General features: G+C 38.7%; 1 protein-coding gene across 3 annotated transcripts; it reads left to right on the top strand.

Moving 5' to 3' along the window:
- The first annotated feature begins 1,625 nt into the window (after positions 1-1,625).
- On the top strand, positions 1,626-19,372 carry noxa1 (NADPH oxidase activator 1). 3 transcript variants are annotated; one of them, XM_042489014.2, is made up of 16 exons: positions 1,626-2,047; positions 4,337-4,511; positions 4,647-4,729; positions 6,480-6,588; positions 8,821-8,955; positions 10,154-10,261; positions 10,397-10,456; positions 10,541-10,578; positions 10,702-10,840; positions 11,695-11,763; positions 12,153-12,240; positions 12,843-12,949; positions 15,721-15,881; positions 17,419-17,527; positions 18,269-18,392; positions 18,499-19,372. In XM_042489014.2, exons 2-16 carry the CDS (start codon positions 4,338-4,340, stop codon positions 18,603-18,605), a joined length of 1,611 nt encoding a protein of 536 aa, XP_042344948.2. In that variant the 5' UTR covers positions 1,626-2,047; position 4,337; the 3' UTR covers positions 18,606-19,372. The 3 variants fall into 3 exon arrangements, with proteins under 3 accessions (XP_042344948.2, XP_042344947.2, XP_042344946.2); XM_042489013.2 differs by having other exon boundaries at positions 1,635-1,948; positions 12,840-12,949; XM_042489012.2 differs by having other exon boundaries at positions 1,635-2,047; positions 12,840-12,949.
- Positions 19,373-22,815: the final 3,443 nt, after the last annotated feature.

Raw genomic sequence — 22,815 nt, 5'->3', positions numbered from 1 at the left:
TAACAAACCGTGTCACTTTATGTTCCCAGAGCTGTTACTTCAAGAAAGCAGAGTTACTTCCCTCTTACTTCTATATCTGGAATTGTAAAGTGGGGTCAAAGGTCTATCTGGATAGGTTTTTCAGGAAATCAATGATGTAAACCAAAGAGTGTACCTCCAGCTTCCTGCAGTGTGTTAGCATTAAAATGGCTCAGTGCAATTAGAGCTGGTACAGAAACCTTTACCTCATTACGACACAGATAACATGGGATTTTTCCAGTCATGGAGTTTCGGCAATACAGTCTCAGAGTCAAACAATGCTCAGGATAAAAGCAGTGATGCAGTGTAACAAGGTAATAATACCTCGCTAAAGTACATAGAGTACCTGTACTAGAGTATCTGTACTTTACTTGAGTTTATGTTTCTTTCAGCTTTCACTTTTACTCCACTACATTTACCCTAAGCATCTTACCTAACTTTGTTAGCTAATTAGCTAATTTGTTTTTATAAATACTTAAAGTTGGAAAAAAAAACCACATCAGTTTTCTGTGTAATGTACGCTCCTGTTTGAAGGTGGTGTATGTTATGAAGAATTAACATTCAAAATTCTAAAAATTTTGACCACTGCTTTTGTATAAACAGTATTGACTTATACATTTATTTTCAGTACTTAGGTGCATAGGAACAATAAAATTTCATTCAAACACTTAAATATAATCAAAGCACCAAAAAAAACAAACAAAACAAAACGTTATTATAAAGCCACAGCAAACAACAATGCTATAAGCCCTGATTTAAACGAGTTAACAGTTTTTAGCAAATCTTTCAGATTCATGGAGTTTGTTCCACAGGTGGGGAGCATAAAAACTAAAAGCTGCTTCACCTCGATTGGTTTTGATTCGCTGAGCAAACCTGTCCCAGATGACCTGATGTGTCTGAATGCATCGTAGTGTTACAAGTTAATCAGAAATGTATTTAGGCCTGAGACCATTAAGTGCTTTATAGACGAGTAACAGTATTTTAACACCTTTCCTTTATTTTTAAGGACTTTGTACATGGGGCGCCCGCTTTATCAAATGAGCTACTGGGCACCCAAACATATCTGTACTTTTACTATAAAGTCCCTGTGTTTTACAGTTCACCTGGCAACAATGTGAATGGCTGCAGTAACTCAGCTAGCAATTTTGGGTTCTGAAAACATTCTGAGAATGGTACGATACAACCAGTGCAATTTCTTAGCAATGTTTTCAGTGGCAAGTTTTCTTTTCGTTCCCAGAGCATTCTTCTTAGAGTTAGGGTGACATTCTCTATAAACATCAAAAAATATTTAAAACATTTTTTTGTTTTTTTTTGTGGTTAACATGTCAGTTCATTAAAAAAAGGGCTGTAATCTCAGACCTCAATAACATGTTCTGAATGTTGCTTTGGAAATGTTCCTCCTTTGTTCTCATGTAACATTGTGGGAACATTTTCTAAAAAAAAGAACATTCTATGATCTGTCACCTGAAAACATCACCAAAACATCCTCAGAATGTTGCAGTTAAAACATTTTTTGAACATGAGATTAAAATGTTTTCTTTCAAGCATTATTGCAGCTTGCAGGTAATGTTAGGTAATGTTGTGGGAACACTAGATGGGAACACATCCGCTGTATGAAATTCATGTTTAGCGCTACTTTTAAAACAAGATAAAAATGTAAACTAGGTCAGACAGGTTTAATGAAATCCTGTGTGACTCGTATGTTGGAACTGTCACACCCACAGGTACGTTCCAGAGACTACGTGCCTCTGTGGGTCCTCTCTGTGGAATATGGATGGAGGACTTCCTTGTAAGCAGCAGGGTGGAGACTCCAGAGGAGGCCTGTTTTACTCACTCTCACTTCCCTGTTGGCAGAGTGTGGAGTGCAGAGCAGCAGGCACGCAGCCAGAGACTGACTGAGCTCTAAGCGGCCTCTCTTCAGGTACAACAGGTGAGCAGTCTGAATGTGGACGACGTGTGAAGTTTCTCTGGTTAACTGTGCAGCTTGTATGAACTGAACTCAACATGTGTGGATAGGCAGCGGCTACGAGTAAGTATTCCAGGAAAAAATACAGAATGTTACAGATTAAACCCTTGAAACCTTTATCGACATTTGTTTTCTTGCGCTTTGTTGAGATGTTTCACAAGCTATTTAACCCTTGACTGAGCAACCTTGACTTTTTTTTTTTTTTTGAAAACATGAGAGCAACTTCTCAAGAAATGTCCCACAGTTTAGATGGATAGAAATTACTAAAAGGTGACAAAAAATGAACTGATTTTCTTTTTGTTTTTAAAAGAGGAACATTTAAAAATATCCAGAAAACTACAGGTATCATTATTATAACCATTAACTTATGTTACCAAAAATGTGTATATTTTTATTTTATATATTTTTTTGTTTTTAGGATTTTTTGGGGTAATTTTCTTGTTTTGGGGTAATTTTCTTTTTTTTGTTTTTTTTTTTTAATTCCTGCTAATTTTTGAGCCATGTCTTGTTACGTTGCTCATTGCTTTCTGCCCATGTTCTTAAAAGAAGTCAAACCACTTCGCTTCAGAGGTTTCAAAGGGTTATCAAACTGTACAGTAATATATAAAAAAAGTTCCTCCTTGAATGTACATTTTGCTGACATAACCTCTCCAGATGCAGGACTTTTGCTGTGATGCTGTTAATAGTTTTACTTAAGAAAGTTTTGAGTACTTCTTCTACAGCAGCCAACAGTCTGCTAACATTCCTGGTATGAGAATAACACTATGTAAAATTCTAGAAAGTATTCTGCTATGTAAAAATATAAAATATGTGCATTATGCTATGTATGATGCTACAATGTATAGCACAATAATAAGTCTATAAATATAAGAATAAGTCATTTAAATAGATTGTGGATCGTATGTTAAACATAAATCCAAAGTAGTGCAAGTATATAAGTAAAAATAAATTAGGATACTGAAAAGAATATTGTACTGTTGAATGATTATTAGTATTACAGCAGTTGAATTATTGCACCAATTATTGGACAGTTAAGACAGTCTTACATAGTTATTGTAAATTTAAGTCACTATTGCACAGTACTTTGCTGAAATATTTGTAACTGCTGTCATACATCTACTCAATATTTCCGATAATGGTGTAGGTGTTGTTTCATCATGCCACATGTGAAACACAGAGTATGGGAGTCAAACACTTCATTTCTTGCATTCTGGTGCAAGTTTTTATGCACCAATTTATACCTTTTCTACATCAAGTTATAGTCTGAATGTTTTTAATTTAGTTAAAGACCTCTGCTGCTTTAGTGTTTTACTGGGAGGCAAATGCACATTTTTAATTCTGAGCGATACTCATCCGTCCTGCCTCCTCCCCAAAATCTACACATATCATTTTGGAGGGAAATATTGTTCTTTTCACTCCACTACATTTATTTGATAGCAATAGTAACAGTTTACTATTCAGATTACATGTTGAATAACGTTAAAAATCACTTCATAAAATATGATAGTCATATACTGAACTACAATAATACTGTCCATAAACTTTAAATTAACTCATCTTAGACCAGCAAAAATGTTAAAATGTATCCATAATATAACATATAGGTGTTTTTTTTCTGTGTGTGTCAGCTTGATTTTGGATCTGTTACATTTAATTTAATTTCCAGACAAATTCAGTAATCCTCACATATCACCACACAGCCTATATGTATCAATTTTCAAATAATTATGTTTTTAAAAAGCTCTAAACAGCCAACCTTTTTCTCCTCCATAACTAGGCAGCTGCTATGTAAATATGTGCAATATTTTTTTATCTGCTGTGCAATAATCCCCCCCTGCCCCCCCTTTATTCCTGTGTCATGTCCAGGAACTTTTTATTTATTTATTTATTTACTTATCCAGTTTTTATACATTGTATTCATTGATGTCCCTATTTTGTACATGCCATTCTTTGTTTTTATTTATGTTTTTAAATTGAGTCAAAAATCAGAATCTCTGATGTCTTTGCTGAATGACAATAAAACAAATCTTTAACCTTACAGTAGTAATTTCCTTTTTCTTTTCTTTTCTTTTTGTTTTTTTTACAAATGCAAAAAAGTAAATGAAAAAATAAATAAGATAAAATGTATGGACCTATATAAACATATTTTAATACCAATTTTTTGAAGTTATTTTGTTTTTGTAAAATTGTCTACCTCTTCCTCTATTTCCTTATCCAATTATTATCTATGATTTTTGACACAGATAGGGATGAAGTAACAGGAGATAATATCTTATTTTAATATTTAAATATCTTATTTTAATATCTTATTTTAATATCGTATTTTTCTCTCCCTCTGTCTTCGCTGTCCAGAATGCTTTACACTGAGTTACTGCGGTTATGGGACGAGACGGTGCAGGCGGCGGATGCCAAGGACTGGGAAGGAGCTCTGTCCAAAATGGAGCAGATCAGTGAACCCAATTCTCACATTCTGTTCAACGCTGCCTCGGCTCACCTGGTCCTGGGACAGCTGGACCTGGCCGTGAAGGTCTGTGTGTTGTGTGCATTGGAGGATAATAAGGAGGGTTGGAAAGGAAAATTCTGCGCTTCAGACTCTCAGACACCTCTGTTTTGTTATTTAATTCTAATGTCCATTACAACGCCTTGTCTTTTCCATGTCCAGGCTTTAGACCTCGCTCTCGCCAAGGATGAACGACTCGCTGTCGGCTTCTTCCAGAGAGCAGGAGTGATGATGCAGATTGACAGGTGGGAGACTGCACTCTGTTCCAAACACTGACTTACAGTCTACACAACATTAAAGACAGAGTATGTAACTTTTGACACTACTGTGATGTGTTAATCTCACAGATGGGAAATAAAGGGAAGTCAGTTTGCTATCACCCTGCCACGGTGGCTGCTGCTCATTGAAGGGTGCAGAGTTTCGGTCACAAGAAATGGTATTGTTGCTTCCTTAAAGTGATGCAATTTTTTAAAACAGATCGGTTGACCTTTATGTTTAAACTTGTAAACTGTACGTTATAGTTTTAATTTTATAAGGGATTTTTAAAAAAATATTATGACGACTTAATTGGTTGGAGTTAGTAGTTAGAACATGGATGTATTATGGGATAGTGTGACATTTTCGGAAATACGCTCATTTGACTTCTTGGTGAGAGTTAGATGAGAGGATTTCATATCTGTATTGTAAATGTAAGGCCAGAGGCTGCTTAGCCTATAAGACTGAAAACAGAGGCTCTTTACAAAGGTGACAATATCTGCCTGCCAGCACCTCCAAAGCTCACTAATTAACACGTTATATCCAGGCAACAACCTCCAGGGCTTAAAAGTAATGCCAAAGCACAAGTGCCAAAAACTGCAGTTTCTTTAATGGCCATTAGAGGCTAGCTCCAACAGCATAGCCTAACTCACCTGTTCAAATTATTTTAGCTTTAAAGTCATACATAATTAATAGCATTGCCTCTTTGAGTGTCAGATGGGTGCTATCTGTTGACAACATTGGTTAGGTAACGTAACCATGCATTTAACTCAAGCTTCACAGAGTAGTCACAAAGATGCTGTCACTATTTCAGTGTGTTTTCAGTTCATAAAAGCTTACTGTAATGTTTGGCACACCTAAAAAAGTCTTGTTCGGTGTCTGGTTGTACTAAAAGACCAGAAAAAAAGCTTTTCTGGTGAGCACATTTTGTTTCAATGGTTTTAACCACGAAAATTAGCATTAGCATTATCACAGTTAACCACAGCTGTAAATGCACTGTGCTAACCAAGCTGCCAGCTAGTGATAAGGTTATCTCCATTATCCTATCCAAATATGGTTACTACTAGTTCCAAAAATCCAAAATGCCAAACTCGAGGCTTCCACTCTATGAGTCTTAAAAATGTGGTTGCCAACAAGTGGCTAAATAAGACTACAGAACGTCATCACGCTGAACTTGGCTTTACAGCCTTGTTGCGGTGGTGACATTAAGTCGTGCAAAAATCTTGAAAAATTATCTTGCTGAACAAAGTGTGTAAGTGCCTAATACATTTGTTTGCCACAGAGCTTATTTTCTGCAATAATCAAAATCCAACAGTAAATCCCATATACTTTTTGAACACGAGATCAGGGTGTTAACTTCCATATTGGCCTCCAGAAAAATGTCATCCCTGGAGCACTCTATGGTTGATGCAACTATGGCTATGAACATTCAATCATCTTATTAATAAATTCTTTAAAAAAGCCACAGTGTGGTTTCATGGGTAATTGTGTGCTGGGCTGTTTTTTTTTTTTGGTTGGGCGCACTCACTTCCTGGAGACTTTTCATCACTGTGATGTTGCTGGGCAACCGGGGTAGACTGCATGACGAACAAAAAGTCTGACCCACAACACCTCTGTAAAACCACAATGTTCGTGTTGTTCAGCTTTTGTTATTCATCTTAAAAATGTACCTTTTTTATCCATTTCTGTCCAGCTCTGAATTTTCTCTGTTTGCTTGTCTGTGCATCGCTGTCTCCCCAGGCTGGAAGAGGCTCTATCAGACTGTATTTGGGCACAGAAGCATATGAGAGGAAACATGGTCATTGACTACAGACAGCTGGGACTGCGATTCAAACTCTACAGCTGGCAGGTCTGACATTCAGCCTCGCACAAATACACACTGCACTATGCACCGGCAACTGTAAGCCTCCAGCATGCTACTTCTGACACAATGCAATGAAATAAAAAGGAAATCCAATCCCATCTGTACTGAGGAATGAAAATGCAGAGCGAACTGTGCTTTGTCATCACCTCCATTGTGTAGTTCAAACGTCGCACACACCTGGAAGCTAACAAAGCCTCATTGATGGAGGTTACACAACATCACATATTTCTTCCCACAGCTCAGATAAGACATGCTCTGTCTTTTCACAGATAATGCACCTGTGATTGGAGGAACTCAGTAACAGCTCAACTATCCAGCTAACATGCTTAAAGGCGAATGTGACTATCAGTGTGAGAAATCACTTTATCAGACATTCAGCATCATCCATCCTCTGATATGATGGAAAAGATGCTGTTTATGTAAAATACGTGACAGCCACACTGGTCGTCAAGGAAATCCGATGAGCTGAATGGATTCTAGAGTGATATCATGCATAATGATGGTAATCAGGATTATACTGATTGGGCTTGATGGTGAAACAATGGCTTGTAGATTGCAGAATCACACAACACAACTCTTAATGGTGGTAAAGCAACCCAATTACAAGGAGTAAATATTGCATTTATATTGCATGTACATTTGGGCAAACCACAAATATGTTACAGTTTGTATGTATGTATCATATCTACATTTTTAAAGTGACGTAGCTGACATCCTCATTAGGAGTTGGAAGGCATGTTGGATGACATGACACCAGCCAAGCTGCAGACCACTGTTTGAGACCCACCAACAACAACACTGGTTGTTTTTTAAGCAAGTTGCGAGTTTGCAGCAGCTTTTTTGGCCACCAAATGTGGCTATTTTGTAGTGACCCTTTGCTGTGTTTCCGGCAGCTTAAGGCACAAAATGTGGGTGTTCTGTCGTGTCCCATCACAGTTTCCAGCAGGGATAATGCTGCAAAGGTGTTTCTTTCCCTGAGACATTGCTCCGCTTCCTGCCAGGATAGTGCCACAAAAAGGAGTTCTTTTTTTATCAAGACATCACTGCATTTCCAGCAGAGAAAGTGCAATGAAAGGCATCTTTTTTCTTCACTGCGCAGCATAATGGTACAAAAAGTAGTTCAAGACATCACTTGAAGAAAAAAAAAGCAATTGTTTTACAGAGACACCACTGTGTTTTCAGTGGGGATTATGTCCCCAAAAATTGGGTGTTTTAAGCCAAAACATGATATTTTCCTATACATATCCAAGTGGTTTTTACAAGGTAGATTTAATAAAATTCAAATTTGTCCCTAAATCCTGCTACATCTTTTGGAGTCGAAGGAGGAGTTTAGGATTTTTACAGGCTGGGGAAAGAAAGTGCTCCATAGTCTGGTGGTACGCCAGCTGATGCTAGATGGCAGCAGGGTCAACCTGCCTGAACCTGCATTACCACATGATTGTTGAAGCGTAGAGTTTTAACGTATCTGCTAAAGTTTCAACATATAATGCCTCCCAAAATAACACAAACCCTTCATGTTTTGGAAAACATTAAGTATTGGTGTTCAGTCATTATTTTTTGAATGATCAGCTGAGAGGCAGATACTTGATAAAGACAGAGCTCTGTAACTGAGACACGTTTTCCTACAACAGTGACAGCTGTTGGCATGTCTCCATCAGTCACAGTGCTGCTATTGTTTTGCTGCCATCACAGTAAAGCAGTTCCACAAAACAGTAACAAGAGTTAACAATTGAACAAACTGAACTGAAACACTCAAGTATATACATGACGGATCAAAATATCACCAAAAGTTTGACAATGACTGGCACAATAAAAAGGGATAAATAATGCACCATGCTGCATATCTGACAATATTATTCTTAAAGGTGGAAAATCTTGTGCAAAGTGGCACTGGTCTCTGGCTATTTAAATCTCAGCTCCAACAGAAGCATCTAATGCACAGACATGTCACCTTGGTGAATGCTTGGTAATGCTGCTTTTTAGCCTCTGTAGCTCCGTCCTCCAGTGTCCTCAGACTTGAGTGTGTGGGGAGTTTTTGTACCAAAACCAAAAACGTACATTTTGAAAGACAGAAACGTTACTGAAGTAATCACTGAATCATTAGCATCGGCCCACATAAGGACAGTTTGTCGAGGTAGATGATGTAAAATCTCAATAAAGGTAACATGAATATTAATGGGATGTAACTGACATGTATAATTGTGACGTGTCCCCCAGGTATTATATAACGCAGCAGCTGTGTACTGTCGGATGGGCCAGTGGGAGCGGGCCAGGGAGGTTCTGCTGTCAGCCTCCCAGGAGAGAGGAGCAGGCCGAGGGGGAAACTTGGAGGTGGCTTTGGACAGCGTCCTGGTGAGTGTCACAACTTTCACAACAGACTGCAAAGGACATGAGACCGACTTTGGTGTTGAATTTCAACAACCGCTGCACTATTCATGTCATGTATGTTTGTTGTTTGTATTTATACCTTTGCCATACTTGATGTCCTAATAAGGATAGAAAGATTAGGATGATTTCCAAAGTGAGGACCGTGGATGTGTCTTTAACCCTTTTAAATCGAGAGCAACATCACTTTTCTTGTGCTGCTTTTAGACAGCTTCCAGTATAGTATTTTAACTCCTGAACCCTAAACAAATGAACGTAATCTATTTCACAAATATGAGAAAAAGGCAATGAGCAACTTGATAATAAAATGTTCCACAAATTCAAATAAAATTTTTAAAAAATATTGATTATAATTACAGTTTAAAATTATGGTAGAGAGTTTGCGAAATCATTTTTTCAACATGTTTTCAGATCATTTCATTGTGTTTTTGTTTGTTTCTTTTCTTTTATTATTGTTATTTATTCTTATTCTTTTATTTTATCATTTTTTTCTCTTTTGTTACAAATTTTCAGCTAGGTTCCTTGTACTTTTTGAAAATTCTTTTGCTAATTTTTGGGTAATTTCTTATGTCATTGCTCATTGCTTTCTTCCCAGTGTGTCACTACATCTGAAGAAGGCACAAGCTGATACGCATTGGTGTATTTTAATGTATACAATTCCATAACTATTTTAGCATTTTCTTGAGGTAAGTTTCTTTTTTAAAAAAACTTTTTTCCACCTCTTTGCAGTAGTACATGAGACAGACATATATTTTGTCCTTCCTGTAGTGCTCCTATCAGCATTTGCTACTATCCACCATGCCTGAACAATAAAAACCAGTCAGAGCGGAGGGGTCTCAAACACAGCTGTCAATCATGTGAACCACTGCTCATGATCTGTGGTCAAACTGTAAAATTAGGCAGCACTAATCAAATACAGATCAGGAGTCTGTTACTGCATTGTCTATTTCTCATCTCAAATGTTTTCACAAACATATTTTAGTGCACTGTTTCGCTGTAAAATGAGGACGTTTGCTACGGCTGGTTGGCAGTGCTTACTTTGGGCTTGACTATTTAACATGGCAGTCGCGTTACAAACCTTCTCGTTTTACAGGAAAACAGTACACTAAAATACAATACAGCTTTTTTGTATGAGAAAAAAAAAATACCTTTCTGATTTTAACAGAGGGGAGAGGTCCTGGCTCCTCTCATGGTGCCTGAGGATGTGATGTTTCGTCCCAGGAAACAGGATGTGGAGCAGCTGAAGCAAAGAGACTTCCTGGGCAAAGCAAAGGTACAGTTCCCTCTATGGCAAATTTTGTGTCATGGGTGTATGGATGCTCAGACAAGATTCCCCAACTTGAACTTGTCAGTGTAAATGAGAGGAAAAAATATTGCAGAACAGCAATGCATGATGCTCTGATTGCAGGTGATTTCCTCCATGATTCCCAACGATGATTTTGGAGGCTTTGAACCTCTAAGGATGCAGGTAAGAATGACCACAGTGTCAGTATGAATACAGACATAACTGACAGTAAGTCCCTTTGCTAACTTTCACCTCTATTCACCACAGAAACCTGGTTTCTATGAGCCCAAGGTGGATGGAGCTCAGTGAGTATAAAAGAAACATTATTAACCTGAGCTGGTGATAAGCTGATGCTGCTTTTGAACAGCACTTTACAGTAATAATGTTTGTACATTTATGACTGATTTAGTCTTTTCACCACCTGTAAGGGATTCTCGATACATGCGTATGCGGACTCCTTACATGGGTCGGGGCCCAGGACAGCTGACTGTGCCAGGAGGGGCCATGGTGTTCTTATTTGGCGAGGAAGACAGGGATGGGATGGCAACTGTCATATATGATGGACAGGTGAAGAGACTGAGAATCTATGAATCTACAATGAGCCAAAGATCCAGTGTGGATCCTATAGACTGATATTTATTTATTTTTTGAGTTAAGGCCCAAAACATGTATGAGGTCACCGTGACATTGGCTTTTGACCACCAGATTCTAATGAGTTCATTCTTGAGTCCAAGTGAACGTTTGTGCCAAATGTGAGAAAACTCCCTTGTGCCCGTCTTTAGATATCGGGTTCATAACAATAAGATGGTTGCAAGGTCACAGTAACCATAACCTTTGAAAACCAAATTCTAAACAGCTCATCTATGAGTCCAAGTGAATGTTTTGTCAACTTCGAAGAAATTCCCTCAAGGTGTTCTTGAGATGTTGCGTTCACAAGATTGAGACGAATGTAAGGCCACCATGACCTTGACCTTTGACCAGCAAAATGTAATCAGGTCATCCTTGAGTCTACGCAAATGTTTACGCCAAATTTGAAGTAATTCCCTCAAGGTGTTCTTGAGATATTGCATTCACAGGAATGAAACTGATTAGATCACAGTGACCTTGACCTTTGACCCAAGACAACCAAAATCCAATCAGCTCATCATGGAGTCCAAGTGAATGTTTGTGCAAAATTTGAAGAAAATTCCCTCTAGATGTTGAAATATGGTATTCACAACAGTCCAGACAGACAGACGTGCGGCTAGACAGACAACACGAAAACATAAAGCCCTCGGTATAAAAGGCATAATCTAAAAATCCTCCAAATTTGCGGACACAATCCTGAGACCCTAGTGGCTGGTGACAAATCTGTGGGTTTTTTTCTTGGAGTTTGTGTCTTTTAAACATCACTATCTGATTTTCAATCCTTTATGTTTCAGAGAGGACTCCTGCCAATGTCCCTGCTCGAGCCTGCAGATGTCAAGATGGCTAAAGGCAAAAAGGAGAATGTAACGTATTGTCAATGTAATACTATAATACATTTTATGATGCATTGGCCAATACATTTCAGGGTCATCTTGAAAGGAAACACAGTGGGTTTCACTTAAAAGCTTTAATGGTGGCACTTCAGAGAGACTAAATTAGACTCACACTGAGCGGAGCTGTATCTCTGCTGCACCCCCGAGACCAGCCGGCAAAACTGCTGTGTCAGGAAAAACATGAAAATGTTCTAAAAAAGCCTGCTACACTTAAGCCCTTCAGCCGCAACACCATATCACTGTACTCCTTTTCACAAGAGATAAGTTTCCTGCTGGGAGAAAAATGCTTTGTGTTTTTTTACCATTAGAAAAAAACAAATGCTGTTTCCCTGACCTTCCTGTTTCATTTCCTCCCACAGAGAGTTCCCAGTGGGATCCCTCTCCCACCGGCACTCAAGCCACCCACTCGCCCTCAGCTTCAGCCCAGCTCTGTGGCTCCACCTCGAGGTAAGAAAAAAATCATCTTAGTCCTCTTGGTCCTCCCATTCTCTCTAAAATCCTCCTGCCTCTAATATGTCTTGGAGTTAAGGATGCTTCTGCAATTTTAGGATATTTCTAAGATTTTATGACATTTCTACAATTTTATGATTTTTCTAGTATTTTATGACATTTCCAGGATTTAAGGACATTTCTAGGATTTTAGAACATTTATACGATTTTATGACATTTCTAGGATTTTAGGAACTTTCTGGGCTTTTAGGACATTAAGGGCTAAGCTAGGACCTCTGTCAGGGAGTGCAGGGGATCCTCCCCTGATTTTTTTTAGATATAAAAAAGCTCTGTTTTGATGCTGTTTTATGCACTGTGGCACTGTATGTAAATTAACAGTACAAAACAATCCTCAGTAAGGATCACTTCACTTTTATTGTGGATTAGAAAATGTTTGGGGGGCCACCTGACACCCTATCAGGGGCCAGATTGGCCCGTGGGACTTAAGTTGAATGTCACTGGTTTAATGGAAGAGACTCAGAGAGCATCTACCCGTCTAACTTTTCTGTTAGACTTGTACTGTGTGTGCTCAGACTGTACATGTACTGTTTTCCCAGCAGTCCGTTTTACCTCAGACACTCCACCTCCGTCCTACACTACTGCCACCCACGCTCCGCTGCCTGCCTCTGAGCCTCCCCAGTACACAGCCAACGCAGCCAGCAACCAGGTAATATCCCCCCTCTGAAAAGTCACATTCATCTGAGCAAGCTCGAAGGTAAAATCACATCAAAGTTATGTTCTTCGCGCATCCAGGGCGAGACACACACAAACACATACCACACATACACTCTCCTTCTCTTTCTACGTGATCTAAATTTAGGAGGATTGTGCCTACTTGAGAAGAAACTGCTTAGTAAGGTTGAACTTAGCAGGGGGAATGCTGATGTGTCCCGATTAAGTCACTATGACGCTCAAGGGAGGGAGAGGTAGTCAGCGTTTGGATATAAATATTCTTTTGTGTGTTTTTTGCATGCCACAGTGACCTGAAAAGATGAGTCCTTAACTAATGGACTTCCTGTTCCACATTTGCCACTTCAAAACAGTTTCTCTCTAACAGGCTCACTGAGGATGATTTCATTTCAAACTGAGGATGAAGATGATGCTTTTTTATATCTTCCAGCCCATAATGAGTGAGCCATGGCAACCTGCTGCATCTTGAACAAAAGCAGCTACAGATGCCTCATTTAATCACTATAATCAATTAGTTTAATCATCACGTATACGACACATGCTCAGGGAATTAGTCTCAGTGATGTTAATGCAGATGCTTGATGAAGTTTCATGGTGCACTGACCGAGGATTACAGGAGCTTACACAAAGAGACTACACACATTATTACTGCAGCTTCTTCATCATACACAGTCACGCTCACTGCTTCTTAAGAATTCCACAAGACAAAAATCCAGTCCTCAATTTGTTTCGGTTTAATTCATCCTGCTCTTAAGGCAAAAAGAACACTCTGGAATCTATATAAATATATATTTTTTTATGAAGACCGATGTTAATATTTTTAATGACTACATCAAGATCTCTAGATTTGTGTCAACCCTTTCAAACTTGCAAAATGGCTTGATTTCTTTCAAAAACATGGAAATATGTCAATGAGCAACAGGAGGACAACAGATTATCGGCCTGGCCAATCATTGGGACTGATATTTGGGATTTTGCCGATTATCTGTATCTGTATTTCATTTTAATGATCCCAGATAAAATTAATTAATTAAAAAATGCAAAGAAAGTGTCAGCATTAGAGGGACTTTTAATTTTTAAAACCTCAGGGAGCTATTCCTATTTATTCCTTTTTCATTTAAATCTTCACTTGACTTTATAAAAAAAGTTGCTGGGAACTTGCTGTATATGATGATGAACGTTTCAGTTTTTATTAAGCATTGGCTAAAGGCATTTAAACAAAGTTTTGTGTTGGAGTTTGATATAGTCCAAATTCTAAATATTGACAGAGAGACTTTCATTTTTATTGTAAATGTATATCAGTTGTAAATATAGGTTATCGGGCTCATTAACCATCGGACTCATTCAAAGGTCAAAGAAAAATAACAAGGAAGGATTATATCAATTTAGGTATTTGTTACCATGTACTTTACACTTTCCTGTCTTAATTCATTAAGACGAGTGTTAGGGTTTGTAAATTTAATCTGATGCTCCACACAAAAATGAGAGAGCTGTTCAAAGAAACAGCGCATTCTATTACAACATGAATTATCAAACAGTATAGTTAATCACACATTCACTCCGTTCAGTCTCCCAAGACAGAACAGCAGAGTGTGAAGCCTGCAGATCCTTTTCTGAACAAAACACACCTCACAACAAACCAAAGCAAACACATCAGCCAGGGTCAGGCCAGTTTAGAGACACCATCCACCATCCCCTCCACCTCCAGATGGCAAATTCAGCTCATATACTACATCACTTTAGAAATGTGGTACATATGAAACACACAAATGTACAATATCTGTGGTTTGCAAAATTTGCACAAAGCCAACATTTTCTGCTGACCACCATGGGTTCCCCATAGAGGCAGAGTGCAGATGCCATTTGCTGTGGTCACATGATATGATGTGAAAATGTGCATCTGTAGATTTAAAAAAATGAAAGAATGAATAGGGTGTTTGTGTGCACAGATTATTCATTCATTCATTGTCCGTAACCGTTTGTCCTCGCAAGTCATTGGGCAGAAGGAGGGGTACACCCTAGACAGGTTGCCAGACTATCGCAGGGCTGACACATATAGACAGACAACCGTACATGCTCACAGTCACACCTAAGGGCAATTTAGAGTCACCAATCAACCTGAGCTGCATGTCTTTGGAATGTGGGAGGAAGCCGGAGACCCTGGAGAGAACCCACGCAGACACGGGGAGAACATGCAAACTCCGCACAGAAGGGCCCCCACCCACGGACCGAGTCCCATTCCAACCCGGGATCGAACCAGGGACCCTCTTGCTGTGAGGCAACAGTGCCACCGTGCCGCCCGTGCACAGATTAATAAACTAAAAAATAAAAATAAAAGTAAAATTAAAAACATTTTTAGAAGTGCTCTATAAAAATGTTAATGAGAAAAATGAGAAGATACGGACCTCTGACCTCCAGAATTAAAGGTATAGGTGGGTTAGATAGTTAGATATGTAACTAATGGACAACAGTTCCCAGGGGGCAAATTCTGTTAGGGCCCTAAAAACATTTGGGCAGGCCCTGTTTCTGTAAAACATTCAAAGTAACAATAACTAAAACTATTATTATACTAGTATTACTTCTAGTAATAATTAGAATTGTACAGGCAGGAGTAATGCTAGTATTAGTGACACTAATATTAGTACTATTGCTATTACCACATAATAAGTGTTCGCACTGATTGGACCAGATCATTACTTTTAAATAAAATCTGCATTTACATGATCTTTTAATGCTTTTTGTTCCCAGCATGACGATGAAGCTCAGGGAGCAGAGGCGTCCTCTGTGGTGGTAAAGGTCCACTACGTATACACCGTGGCTCTGTCTGTCCCTCTGGACACAACGTACAGTGAACTGAAGGAGCACATTGCAGAGAAATTGGGCCAGCCAGCATCTCAGCTGCGCCTCAGGTAACCACAGGCCTGCCAACCCACTTCTGTCTCCTCCAATTTCAACAAGTGATGCCTCTTTTCTAAAAATATACGCTTCTTTGTCCACTCCACCCTGTGGGTCCAATATCTGTTCTGGCTAAAAAAACATAAGACATTGGACACTGAGGCTGCAGCTCCGTCGACATGAGAGGGGTCCATGAAAGCAGCAAGAAACAGCGGAATAGGATTAACACAGCCTCATCATTAAACATAACATGACATCTAAGAACGGATAACAGTGGTACCACACTGAAATACATTCACTTGAGAATAACTTTTTTCCCATTTTTCAGACTTTTTGGGATTGTTATGGGAAAAAAGAATATTTGCTACGTTTATCTGTATTAATGACATGAAACATATTATTATTTTTTAAAAAAAATTACAAGATATCTATCTCAGTAATTCAGGAAAAAAGATAGCAGAATTATTTTATTTCATAAAAACTTTTTTCAGAATTTCAGATCATAATGGTAAATGGACAGTACTTGTTTAGTGGTTTTCTAGTCTTTTTTGTCCACTGAAAGTGCTTTCACCCTATATGTCACATTCACCCATTTTCACACTGGTGGCAGAGGCTACCGTTTATTGTGCTACCTGCTACTCAGTAATCATTCACACACACGCACACTGCAATGACGCAGCATTGGGGTTCAGTATCTTTCCCAATGATACTTCAACATATTGCCTGGAGGAGCGGGGGTTGGAATCCCTGACCTTCTGATTAGGGGACAACCTGCTCTACTTCTGAGCCACAGCTGCCCCATCTTGTTAATTCAGAACTAGAATTACAGCCACATGGTTTATGCCTCCATCAATGTCTGTGAAAACATGAATGCTTCACACACATCTTCCCCTCGGCAGCACAAAAGATCTCTACAATCAGCAATGTTTCAGGATTAGTGTCAACAATTCAGTATTTGATTAAATGTCTCCCCTTCTGTTCCTGAGATGAGGTTAAATAATGGCCAGAAAAGTGTTTTTGCAGAACATTATAATGTCACAACTGACCTTTGACCTTTTGGATATAAATTGTCAGCACTTTTTCATTATATCCTTTTAAACATTTGTGTGAAAATTTAGCATATCGATTATTGAGTTATGGCCAAAAACATTTTAATGAGGTCACAGTAACCTTGACCTTTGACTTTGGACCACCAAATTCTCATAAAATTTCCAAAAGAAATTCTCTCAAGGTGTACTTGAGATACCATGTTCATGAGAGTGAGACACTTGCAAGTTCACAGTGACCTTGACCTTTGACCCACAAAATCTAATCAGTTCATCCTTGACCCAAAAACACATTGCCTCCACCTACGGCTATCACAGGCAAATAATATGATCTCAAGTGAATGCATTACACTTCCATTCAATGGGACCAGTTAATTTGTCTAGTTGTTAAAATAGAACAAAGTTGTTTTTTCTATTGTCAGTCTACACATATCCCTCTATGATGCCATTCCCATCTAATTCTCTACTGGCACTCCTCCTTACCACTCCCACTCTCTCTCATCAGACATAAGCAGCATGGGTCCCGGGTGCTGATACCTCTGGGTGGGGAGGAGGAGCCGGGACACACTGTGCAAGAGGTGGCTGAGGCTGGCAGAGCCACCCTGTGGTGCCAGGTGAGGATTTAAACTCACAACCACACAATCATCAGGGTTTGAAGTCAGACATCAGTTGCAGGGGTGTGTCCTGGGGTCGTAGTTGCCCCCCTGCTAGATTTTCACCCTACTATTATTAAAACTGAACTGATCAACGTTTTGCAGTAAAAGTGGATCAAAGATGGGATGTCCTCTTGGCAAAGACGTGCTGACCATGAACAGCAACGGCCCTTTTTTCAGTGAAAAATTTCACTTAAAAAACCCACTGTACACAACCTGCCCAGCACCAAACAGCAGACAGACAAAACCAGAGAGCCAGAGAAGAAAGAACACGTATCCCAATGAGGAAAGGTCTTACTTGAAAGTGAAGAAAGGTCTAGGGTCAGAAGAACTTTACGTCTTTATGCAAATACATAAGTTTAAGTTACGTACATGGTTATTTTAACCGAAACCACAATCTCTCACTGAGTTTAACCAAGTCCATTTTTGTTCTCTAAACCAAACTACAAAAAGCATCATGACAAAAACATGGCAGTTAAAGGGTTAAAATTCTGAAAATTCATGGATATTTGATATTTATGATTACGAATGATGACGGTTAAAAAATAGCTCAATGACAGTAGAAAATCTATAAAAATATATTTTTTTAAAGCTTGATTTTGAAAAGTGCACTTTGTGCGCAGAGCAATACGAGTGTGTGTAATATTAAAGCAGGCCCAAAGGGTTAATGATTCCCCTCATTGTGCTATTGTTCTACTACAGACAGAAGACCCCCTAGCCAACCGTACCATTCTCTATCAGATGGTGGCGCTGTATGACTACGCTGCTCAGGGCCCAGAGGACCTGGAGTTCAGTGAAGGAGACACCATCGACATCCTGGGTGAAGGTGAGGCCCTGCAGGTCAACCTTGTCCTGAATCATAAAAAGTCTTGATGTTTTGTTCGCTGTTCTTACTCTGCTTCTTAATGTTTCTCTCTAACACTCTTTAATAGTAAACGAGGAGTGGCTGGAGGGACACACTGCAGGAAATATTGGCATCTTCCCCAGCTGCTTCGTCTACAGGGAGAACGTCGACATCATTGAGAGCTCGGAGGTGTAAAAGCAGATTTGCTACTGTGCAGTCGTCTCCAATAAACCTACTAACCCAAGAATGGTGGGCGCTCACAGCCTCAGAATAAACAAACAACACATTTATAGTGGAATCACTACTGAATTCAACATGCTTTCAAAATATTTCCTTCTCATATCTATAATGTTGCTTAGAGTTTGTCTCTGATTCTGAAGAGTATGTATATATTAACCCTAATGTACCTTTTCTGTTTTCTGTATCCTGTGGTATCTCTGTGACATTCCTGTTATATCCTTTACTATTCACGTGAGGGTCTATACTGATCTTATTGAGCTTTATGAAATTTTTATCCACTCGGGAATCAGCAGAATGCTCCTGTAATATTACAGGGATAAACTGATCCTGGTCCGGCAACTTTAAAGTGTATTAACCCCTTCAAAACTGAGAAATTGGTTTGATTTATCTTGCCAATTAGCAACTTAACAAAAAATGACTCAAAAGTGAGCAGGAAATTAGTAGAAAGTTACACTAAATTTACCTGAAATTGGCAAAAAATAAATGAACAAAAACAGGAAATTACATAAAAAGTGCTATAAAACAATATATATCTTAAAGGATGTTTCCTTTGGATTTTGGAGTAATGCGTCAAACATATGTTTATGATACTTACATGTTTAGGTCAGCAAGCTATCTTTACAAATGAACATCACTTTATGTTTAAAGTACTTAGCCACTTCCTGGCAGCCACCTTTTTTAAAACAAATAAAAGATTAAGAATAAAATTCAAGATTCTCAAATGGGGTGTTTACTTAAGTATTTTATGTCATAGAACAAGAGGTGAAAGTCTCTTTCGCTTGTGTTGACCACCGGCATTTTGGGCATTTAACAAAAAACCCTTTCAAAAATTCCATTGACTTTGAGAGGAGGGAACCAGGAGTACTGAAATGCTAACTCATTTCTGGGGTTTAAGACTGATTTGTGAGGTTCCCTATTCCCAGAAAGATGAGAGAGGGCATGACCTCAGTGCTGCTAGAAAGAGTTAAGAGCAAAGATAACGGCAGTAGTTTGAGGGATTTTAATTATCTAGACAATGATTAGTTGAGCACAGTTAAGGCGTGAAGAATAAATTGTAAAGCATTTCAAATAAATCATGTTGGATATTGGACAGCACCACAGATATGAGGACAAGAGAAAAAATACTGAACTGTCATCTTCCCAGAACAGGCTCTCTCAAAAATGAGTTTTATAGTGAGGAGAGGGAGTGAGGAAGACCACACGCACGCGTTCAAACGCATGCACACACACACACACACACACACACACACAAGCACACACACACACAAACACAAAGCTGTGCTGAAGTGACAGTCTTAAGAGACTGAGCTGGGACAAACTGTGCAAAACTGGAACAGCAGGCCACGAACTTCACTGCTTCAGTTTCAGTAACAGAGATTCGAAAATAAAATTATTCGAGGAAACTCACCAATGTCTTAGCTAAAGTTTGCCATAAGGCATAAAGGTAGAACAAGTTTGGAAGAAGCCTTATGGTCTCATGAGACAACATCTGAGGTTTCTAGACTTTTGGGGGAATTATTAAAATGGCTATCACTGAAGGTGACAATGGCCATGTGGCAGGTGGACTGGGTAGGATGTAATGATTTCCTATACTCTCTTGTGAACTGTTCTGTTGTGTCTTGCGATTTTTTTTACACTGTAGTACACGTTTATGTTAGAGGCATGCATTTTATGATATTGCTGGAAGGGATCAAAAATTAGGGAAAGAGGTTTGATAACAAATAATGATGATAGCAATAAAAGTTATTATTACTGATGTTTCCTCAGAAATGTTTATTCGCAAATTGTTGGTTCAGAGATGGTTGATTGTAGACAGATGAAATTTACACCATTGATTGGTGACCAAAATGCTGCCCAACAAATATGATCCCTTTTGGCCTTATGGGGGCGCTCTCATTAAGGGCAAAAAGTAGAATTTTGTAAAGGCCACACCCTCACTCTGTAAGTTTGACTTGAATTTGGACACAGAAGTCCAGCTCAGTGTTCTCCCTAAAAAATCCCTGATAACCCACTAAACCAGATTTTTTGACATTTTGGATTTTTTGAAAAATACCTTTTTGACATCTTCATGTTAAGTTTTGGTCCAATTGCTACCAAATTTTCTGTGGACCATTAATTGCCCAAAATTATCAAAAGCTGCATAACTGACTGATAGACTTTAAAAGGTGCATGGCACATACACAGACCTTACCCTGCAACCGTTTGGCCAGTATGCCCATATAAGTAGCTGAAACATACTCCAACAAATGTTTGGCTAATGAAAAAAAAAATAAATAAAAAACTTGCAGGATATATTAAATAACATTGTTGAACTCAGACTGTAAAATTATTTTGAAATCACTTAATAGGGAGCACTAGCAGTTTTAAACAAATGCAATGGCCTGGTGCAAAATTTTGCCAGAAATTTCTGTCTAACCATCCCCAAACTCCCTGGATATTTTTAATCAAGTTGCTGAAACATTTCCCTCAAAATGTTTATGAAACTGACCAACAGGTGGTGATGCTGAAGATTAATGGTCATAAATAAATGAGCGTCTGTCCATTCAAAACCTGTTAGTTATCTTTAATACAGGTGTCATAAACAGTCAGAGGTCTTGATCCCATACTGCTTTTAACTTTGAAACTCTGGAATCCCAGCTTGCCATTATGTTTTCATTTTTTTATCAGATTTGTTTCTATTCTATATAAATTAGGTCTGTCAGTGTTACTGCATTTACTGCGATGTGATTAAGGTCCATATATAATGCATTTGTTTATTGCCAGCCGACATAAAAATTCTGTCATTAACTTCTCACCCTCATGCCAGTGGAACTGGGTGAAGTCTTATAGTCCACAAAACACTCCAAGAGGTTCATGGGGAAAAGGCGTTGCACTCAGCTCCGAAACAGTTGAAGCAAATGGTGACCAGGATTCAAATGTCAAAAAAAAAATACATAATTTGCCACAAAATGTAATGCTCGTCCAAAGCAATTAAAGTGTCCTGAAGCCCTGATGTGTCAAGTTGTTTTGAAAAAATCTCACTGGCATCATGTTTTAAGCCTTGTTGGAGCCTGTAGCTCCTAGTGTGGGAGCCACATTCATGTATGTGCACTCCTACGAGACCAACGAGGGCTCGTGGTATCTGCACGCCAGTGTTTACATGCTACACATTAGATTTAAATCTGACAAAGGGACTTGTTGCTTGCTGCTAGTTCCACACGTCTGTGTGTGTGTGTGTGTGTGTGTGCGACGATCTGCTAAGAATTGCGTCACTATGGACTTCATAAATGTTTTGTAATGCAATATAATAATTGAAAACAGTTAATCAAAAATATAATAAATCATCATTAATGAGTGAAAGTTTGTGATTAATCTGGATTTAAATAATTAATCGTTTGACAGCCCATATGTTTGTAATATGTACCAAAAACCCAAGCAAATAATTTACTCCTTCCTTCTTAAATGGAAAAACTAATTGGCAATAAAATTGATTGTGTTGCTTGTTATTCTTGCTACAAAAATCACCAAATCCTTTTTAATGAATTCAATTGAAGACAAATTGGAGCAATAACTGATGACTTCATTGAGTCAGTGTTACTAAACAAAGTCAGCAGAGTCCCTGATGTGACTATATTGTTTATGTTTCCACCTGTGATTAATCAATGTAAACAGTTCATTTTCACATATTGATATCTGGCATTACAATCACCTGATCTTTGCGCCCTGCCATTATACTAAAAGCTATAAAATCATTTTGGCACTTCCTTAGACTAAAGCACGTAAAGTAAAAACACGGGCATTCAGGTACCTTTCACATCCTCCTCATGATGTGTCTGGGTGGCGCACTAAAGATAGCAGTCCAAGTCTTCATTTTTTAATCATAGCTGGACAGGAAGCCTTGATTCCCTTGGAACCGTGGGCATTAATTGCCAGTGAGGGAAATGTCAGGTGCTTTTAGCTTTCGTCATAAATGGTAGATGTAAAATAGAAAAAAAAAGAGTTGAGGTGGGGGACCATAGCAGCTGAGAGCTCTGTTCAAATGGCATATGAAACAGAGGGCTCTAATTACTGCACTACTCTCCCAACGCACAGAATCAACACCCACCTTCCCCTGCTGCAGCTGTGAGGACGAATACAGTGGGAGTTACATCATAGAGTGAAAGCAGTCAGTCAACAACTGACTGTT

Source organism: Plectropomus leopardus, chromosome 4 (genome assembly GCF_026936395.1).
Source record: "Plectropomus leopardus strain MGB_pleo_1.0 chromosome 4, ASM2693639v1, whole genome shotgun sequence".
NCBI classification, from domain to species: Eukaryota; Metazoa; Chordata; class Actinopteri; order Perciformes; family Serranidae; genus Plectropomus; species Plectropomus leopardus.
Note: the sequence above shows the minus strand (reverse complement) of the source record. Positions and strands in the feature narration are given on the sequence as shown.

Excerpts from the sequence above, each read along its gene's own strand:
- noxa1 (XM_042489013.2), top strand. The coding sequence starts at position 4,338 with ATGCTTTACACTGAGTTACTGCGGTTATGGGACGAGACGGTGCAGGCG. Across the intron at positions 4,730-6,479 it reads GTGATGATGCAGATTGACAG|GCTGGAAGAGGCTCTATCAG; the intron begins GTGGGAGACTGC and ends CTGTCTCCCCAG. Across the intron at positions 10,457-10,540 it reads TTGAACCTCTAAGGATGCAG|AAACCTGGTTTCTATGAGCC; the intron begins GTAAGAATGACC and ends TATTCACCACAG.